Source organism: Hippoglossus stenolepis, chromosome 8, assembly GCF_022539355.2.
Source record: "Hippoglossus stenolepis isolate QCI-W04-F060 chromosome 8, HSTE1.2, whole genome shotgun sequence".
Lineage (NCBI taxonomy): Eukaryota > Metazoa > Chordata > Actinopteri > Pleuronectiformes > Pleuronectidae > Hippoglossus > Hippoglossus stenolepis.
In genome coordinates, this window is record NC_061490.1 from 9,493,356 (window position 1) to 9,500,575 (window position 7,220).

Here is a 7,220-nt window from a genome sequence, read left to right on the forward strand (position 1 = left end):
CTGGGATTTGTAGTTTTTTATGCCGCCCAGTTACGTCGGCGGAAGTAGTTTGAACGGACGTGAGCGAGGTCACATTGGACCTGTGTTGTAATGTTTTGAGAAACATCATCGTTATGGAGGCAGTTAACGCAGGTATTGTACATTTCTGTCTGAAATACAGGACGTACTTTTATCAACATGACGTTAGCCAAGTACTTTACGTAACTGTTGAACTGTGCTTTGTTGTACAGCTTCACTCAGCTCCGTGCATTTAGGAACAACTACTGTGTTATCTGCAGAGGTAGCTAGCTAGCTAGCTTAAATGAAAGTGGCTAGCTCTGTGCTCCTTACGTTGACTTGACGCTGTTCTGGATGTAATGAATACAGAGATGACTCGTGTTTCTCATAATAATGAACGTGTATGAGGATTTGAACTGGGGCTCGTGGGTTCTCGCTGTTTACATGTGTCTTTCTTTTCTTTTCTCTCTGCCTCCTCAGAGGAGATGCACCTGAGGCACGTGGAGACAGATGTCCTGATCCCCAAGATGATGAGGGAGAAAGCCAAGGAGCTCTGTGTGGAGAAAGTAGAAGGTGTGTGTAGGTGTGTGTGTGTGAAGGTGTGTGTGTGAGATCGAAGCTGACACAGCATCTATCTCATAAGTTCAACTCATTCATGAAAACACGACCACAGCCAGGCTTAGCTCAAACTTGAGCTGGTAACATCTTTAATAAAATGAGTGTAGGCAGGATTTCATTTAGCTGCAGTTTCAGGGTTCTGGTATACTGTAGAATACAATAGAACAGCACTTTAAACTATAGCTTCCCATGCGACTGACATCATTGTATCAGTGTATTTTTCTGAGGATGTCTGGTATGAACAACTCTCTTGAGGTCAATCCACTGCAAAGTAGATTTACTCTTACATACCCTCATGAACGTATTCATTCTTTTTCTCCTCCATGACGGTGAGCTGTCCAGGCCAAGAGGCAAAAACCTCTGGCACACAGTGAAGTTTTTTGTCCTGTCATGGACACCATACTCCATTCACCCATGCACGGTGGTTTGTATGAGATCAGAAGGAAAAAACGGGGGTTGCACAGTTAAATGAATCGACCTGTTAGACTCATGAACATTAATGCCAACAAGCTCCAACTTTTACTTTGAGTTGAAACTGTTGAAACAGTCATCTTATCTGGATGCCCTCTTTTAAGCAGAGTGCAGAAATTCAAATGGTTTCCCTTGTATCACTGGACTCATGAGTATGTAAACTCTAAATTACTTTGCAATCAACGTTTCCCAATCATCAGTCTTCTGAGATCTTTTTTGTGAGGCATTGTTTCCATCACTAGATACTTGTTGAAAATTCAAAATGAGTGTCTTTTATACGAAGTAAATACTGTATTCAAAATGTGAATGTTAATCAGGGCTCTCGCTCTCTCTCTCAATAATAGACATAAACAGACTATCCAAATCTTATTCGGATCAGAAACGTATTTCCCATCATATATTGTATGATCAGGTACGTCATGTAGAAGTCACAAAGAAGATTATATCATCAGTGTAGTGATGTACTAACTTATGAGTCAGAATCTACAGCTTATTTAGATCAACCAGTCATTCATTATACGGTATAAATTAAATTCTTGAGGACTTTATCATGAAATGGCAATATTGCGATGTACAAAGGTTATGTACAGCGCACACACAGGGTATGCATCGCTCCGTCCGTGCTTTTCATTTAGGTCTCAGCTTTCTTGTGAATCATCTAAAGAGCTTCACACTCAACACTGTAGTTACTCTGGGTCCTGAGCAATACACCTGCCATGACATAGTTGGGTCCCCTTTCCCATCAGATTGTGGCATCGTAGTTGAGTTCCACTCGTATGAAAATCCTGTCGTGCTGTAAATTGTCCGGGTGCCTCTCTGGCTTTGTTGTGTAGTTCCCCGTTGTGTTCAAATTGGACAAACACAATACAATGATTTTTGTTTACAATAGACTATTTATTCATAATTATAACTGAGATGATGATCTGACTTTATTTCAAGACAAATGTAAACTATAATAATGTGACAATTTACTCACTTTTACTTTTTCTTGCTTAGAAAATAAAACCCTGCACCAAAATAAATTCAGACATTGTGTTTTCTAGAATTTAAAAGCAAATCTTTATACAATAATATTTGTTGTTAATTATTGTGTAAAAATGGTGCTACCTCTATTATCCTCAGTGTGAGTGAGCAATGGGTTAGCATGTCATTTTGATATGAGAGGATTATTGATTTAGTCCCCAATTCAGATTTTTACTATTGTTTTGGAGATTAGAGATTTTAACTAATAACATTCAGTTGTTATTAGTTAAGCATCACAGGATACTGCCACTTGCCAGTTGGGTTCAGTTTTATGGTCTCAAGAGAAATAAGGAAGATTTCAGGAGCCTGGATAATTCAAACTGTGTTTCAGATTATAAGACGATATGAGTTATTGTTCAACCTTTGTTTGGACTGCATTAAATAAATAATAAAAATAATAACAAAAGCCCATTCACAATGCTTTTTGTCTGAGAATGTGCGACTCCATAACTCCATTTAATGCATACAAAAAGAAAGAAGATATGTATCCATATAATCATGTTATTTTAATCACTAAACTAAACATTCTGTCTATAGCATTAAATCAAAAAAACTTACCTATCTGACACTGAAGATGTATAATTGAGGCCTTTGATGTTAATTCTTTCTCAAATTTAAACTTTTGGTTGATGTTTTTAATACTTTCATAATTTTGTAGATCAATCCACAGTCTTTTCCTGTACAAGTGTATTTGATCTGTCCCATTAAGTTTCTTTCAGGCTTTTTGTTCCTTTGTCTTGACCTTTTCACTCGTTCTTTGACTGTTTCCTGCCGCTGCGAACACTGGCCTCTCGAGCCCACTTATTTTCTTCGAATCAAGGAGCAGGCCAATTGGCAGCACACCAGCTGCTGCTTGATCTGCATGGAAGTGGTGGCTGTAGCTCTGCTCACACTGTCTGCTTCAGCAACACCTCAGCCCTTGACACTGGCTGCGTTATGTGGTTTCTAGAAATCAGAAGCCAGTGTGTCATGCTCTTGCATAGGGGCGATGCAGATGCATGCCTGAGGCGGTGGGACATACAGTGGCTGTGCGGGCAGTGGAAACTCCCCTCGCCTTACTAGCTTCTCGTCCCACTCGTTTTCACACCTCCGTTCTCCGCCCTCTATCATCTCATCCTGTATGTTTGTGTCGACACTGGTGTCCCAGTGTCTATGATTGTGTCTTACAAAGAAAAGTAAAAAGAAATCTCTCTCTCTCTCTCTCTCTGTGCGCTTATATGCCTGTAGTCCCCACACGGCTGTACACTGAGGGCTTTGTTGTTGAATGACACATACGCATCTTTTTAGTTTGGATTTACCTGACGTGATTCTTCTTTTTGTGCTGATGATTCATGTCAGTATTCTCACATTTCACGTCTTTCAAAAAAACTATTTGATCAACCCACACATATAATTAGTAGCCTTTTTCACACGGACACCGACTCTTGTTTAAGCAAGACTTTGATTTGTAGAAGCTGGTTGTAAATTGGGTTCATTAAGTCTGTTTCTGGATCTCCAGACTCAAAATCTGAAAAAAATAACAAATAAAACACTAACTTAAAAAAATAGTCAAAAGAAAATGCTTTATCAGTTTCATTATCAATTCATTATTGATTGAATTTTTCTGAAATACACAATCACTCAACATTAATGTCATATATTCTGTTATATCTAATTATGTATTGGAGGTTCACACCTCAGGCCCCCAGCTTCTGCTTTGTTCCAACTGCCAAACTGCATTTCTCCATCTTTAAAAATGGCACACGAAACAGCCTAGAAGTGAAGGTGCCATCACACTTGTGTTTAGAGGGGCCTATTGTGATATATTCTGATATAAAGCCAGTCTCATATTTTTGCCTTTGGTGTAGATGCGCTCAGAGAGGCAACTCCACTGCAGCCTCTATTAGTACCATGGGACAGGGATGAGGCGTTCTTTGATTAGATTAGTCGCACTGTTGTGCTTCTCTAAATTGGTTTTGCTGTTGTTTTGTTTTTTTCACATCTGCATCCTGATGAAAGTGTCTGTGTGATAACCATACTGATGGCACTGATGTAGGTAATTATGATGTCAGGTTTTAGTAAAGGGGACATGGGAGGGCAGTGGTTTTAATTAAAGACTCGAGCAAGAGCTTGCTAACAAGGTGAAGACTCAGAGTCTTCAGCACCTTGTTTACAATGAGGACCTCATAGGTTTAATATGGAAAACAGCACCAGTCATAGCACAGTGTCTCTGATGCAGCCTTTCAGGAGGAGCTTTTGATTTTTATAAGTGACAATCACCATATTTGGTTTTCACTTAATTACCTCTGCAAAAGAGGTTATGTTGTCACTCCTGTGCGTTTGTTGATTGGTTGGTTTGTTTGTCTGATGGTAAGCAAGATTACACAAAAACAACTCAACAGATTGCCACAAAAAAGCTGGAAGGATGTGGAATGCGTCCGTAAAAAACTCATTAGACTTTGGTCCAGATCAGGAATTTTTTCTCACTCTTTAACATTGCAAGATTAGGTGTTTTGTGTAAGGTTTTGTTTTCCTAGGGACTAATTTCGTGGATTTTGATGAAAATCCAATCCAATGCCATATTTAAATGATAGCTATGGGTGTGTGTAATTTGGTTGAATTTAAGGGGACTCTTGGGCCTTGGCATACAGTAGGCATGAGCTCGACAGAGTGACTTTTAGTTTGTATCTGTATTTTATGTGTATTAGACTGCAGCCTGTATACAGGACAGTGACTGAGATGCACTGGAGGGGCCTGAGGTGTAATCTCTATGAACAGATTCTGAATGTGAATATGCAGAAGTAGGCAAGGGACAAGATTTTGAGGCTTAAAAAGCGTTCTGATTTCTGTTTCTAGTTTGACCGATCACGTTGGAGCAGGCTTTGGTTGGCCGCACATAAACAAGTGCGAGAGCAAAAGAAGCACGTTGATGAAATGCATCTGCTTTTTATTTATCTACATTCGTTTGCAGATCGCTGTTAATAGAAATAAGCCAAAATGTCCCTGGACCGAAAACACATTGCCTGACCTGCAGCGAAGATTCAATATTAGTTAAATTGGATTTAAAGACGTACTCTCTTAGGTGATTTGTATGTGTTATTTTAAACCAGCCATTTTGTACCTATATACCTGATATGAATTGACAGTCATATGCAGAATTTGTCCAGTGTCTTAAAGTCACAACTTCATGAAATCGTTTGTCTGCCAGCTTTTCCGCATCTACTACACTCTAATAATATGTTGGGCCTGAGATTTCTGGAAACACTCCTTTTTCTGGCTTAGTTATTGTTAAGACCCCTTACTAACCCCAGGCCTCATTGGGTGCTGTGATCCGCGAAGCACAACCTATATTTAATTATTGGGGGGTGGATGAGGCGTGTTTATATTTGCGGGTGGTGGGCTGACTGTTAAAGAGCCAGTGTGGAAACAGGCCTACCACAGATACATGCACTTTGTGGCCAGTACCCATCAGTGAAGGAGGAAACATGGGTTTCAGGTTGATAAGAGGCTTGGCAACGTGACCCATAACCAGGTTCCTTCTTGTGGTGGAGTGCGAATATTATGTGCATTTTGGTGTGCTATTGTTCATGTTGAACACCACACACACACGCCTGCACACACACACACTTTTTTTGTTTTTTTTGTTGCTAATTTCTCCTCCATCCCTCGGTTTTGTCCCTCCAGCCTTCGGAAAATGCTGTAAAGAATCTGGTTTCTTCATGGTGTTTAAGTGCCGAGAGGAGAATTCAGCGCTGAAGGAATGTCTGACACAACAGTGAGTATTTTGCTGTTTTGCTCTGCATCACTTGCACACTTAAGTGACTCCCCAAGTGTGATCCCACAAACACCTTGTGCTAAGGCTTACCCAGTCTCTCTCACCCTTGCTGACACATTAAACCTTTGCCCATGAAGTCTCAGTCGTCTCAAAATCACGTCATCACCGTCATCGTGATAATCAGACCAGGCCACATTCAGTCTTTAAAATAACTTCTGTTACGTCTGTCTTCCACCAGCTACAGGGACCCTGTGTTTTTCGAGGAGTGTAAGCAGGAGTACATCCGAGAGAAACTGGAGTTTATAAGGACGGGGATCCCTATGAAGAACAGGAAACAAAAACTCCCAACGAGCATGTAATGAACAACGTGACACCCAAACAACTTCCCTCCTCCGTACCGAGGATACACGGTCATCTGACAGGCCTTATTTCTGTTAAAAACACACATGGGATCTGTAACTGAAGCTGTTGTGCGACTGCTACATAATCAATAACTATTTGTTATTTTCTGTATATTTGCAAAATGTTTTCCATAGATGGCTGCAACTTGTAGAATGATCTGCTTCACATGACTGAATCTGCAGCTTTACATTACATTTACCAATGATCTTAGTGATTGATGACACTGCAGCACTTTGGCTTTGGAGGCGTGGATGCAGTTGTCAATAGATTGATGCTAAAAATTTGCTGTTTTTTGCAATTACTACCAAGTGGTAATGAGGAGTGTAGTATGTAATTTCAACATCCTGAAAAGAAGACACAAGTTCAGACATGTACTGTGTTTCTTAAAGAGAAATACCTAAAGAAAGCCGGGAAGAAAACTGTAAATTGCAACATTGTAAATATTCTGTGGCAGTAAAGTGTTTGTGAAATGAAACTATGAATCATCCATTTATTCATACATTTAATTTCAGATAAAGTTTGACCATCTTCTGTAACATGGTATAAATATGAAATACTTTCTGATGAGTTAATTAACATGCAACTTTGTTTAAAAATGTCACCGGTAGAAACACCTATTCAGGTTTCTTTAATGCAGATTATAAACTGACGGAACAGTCTAGAGCTAAATTAACTAATTAATTTAAATTAATAAGGATTTTCAAGGATCAGATCACTTTATTTAAAAATGTCTTTTAATGAATGAGGATTAAAATCAAATTTGGTTCATGTTCTTTGACCATCATAATCCCTTTGCCTTATTGGGTCTTATTGTACTTTTATGTGAGGTCTCTTATATCTGCTGTGTTGTACCTATGTTATTCCAAAGAGCATAAGATTGCACGGAGTGTCTGTAATGGGATATCACTGTAATACACAGCAATAGGTTGTCTTTCTATTATTCTCTTTTTGGTGA

At 39.3% G+C, this 7,220-nt stretch overlaps 1 protein-coding gene across 1 annotated transcript; it reads left to right on the forward strand.

Annotated features, from left to right (window-relative positions):
* cmc1 (C-x(9)-C motif containing 1) lies at nucleotides 1–6,740 on the forward strand. Its single transcript, XM_035164495.1, has 4 exons — nucleotides 1–132; nucleotides 478–570; nucleotides 5,773–5,863; nucleotides 6,102–6,740. Exons 1-4 carry the CDS (start codon nucleotides 114–116, stop codon nucleotides 6,220–6,222), a joined length of 324 nt encoding a protein of 107 aa, XP_035020386.1. The 5' UTR covers nucleotides 1–113; the 3' UTR covers nucleotides 6,223–6,740.
* Nucleotides 6,741–7,220: the final 480 nt, after the last annotated feature.

Coding starts and splice junctions, on each gene's coding strand:
- cmc1 (XM_035164495.1), top strand. Junction 571..5,772: donor CTGTGTGGAGAAAGTAGAAG/GTGTGTGTAGGT, acceptor TTGTCCCTCCAG/CCTTCGGAAAATGCTGTAAA. Junction 5,864..6,101: donor AAGGAATGTCTGACACAACA/GTGAGTATTTTG, acceptor GTCTTCCACCAG/CTACAGGGACCCTGTGTTTT.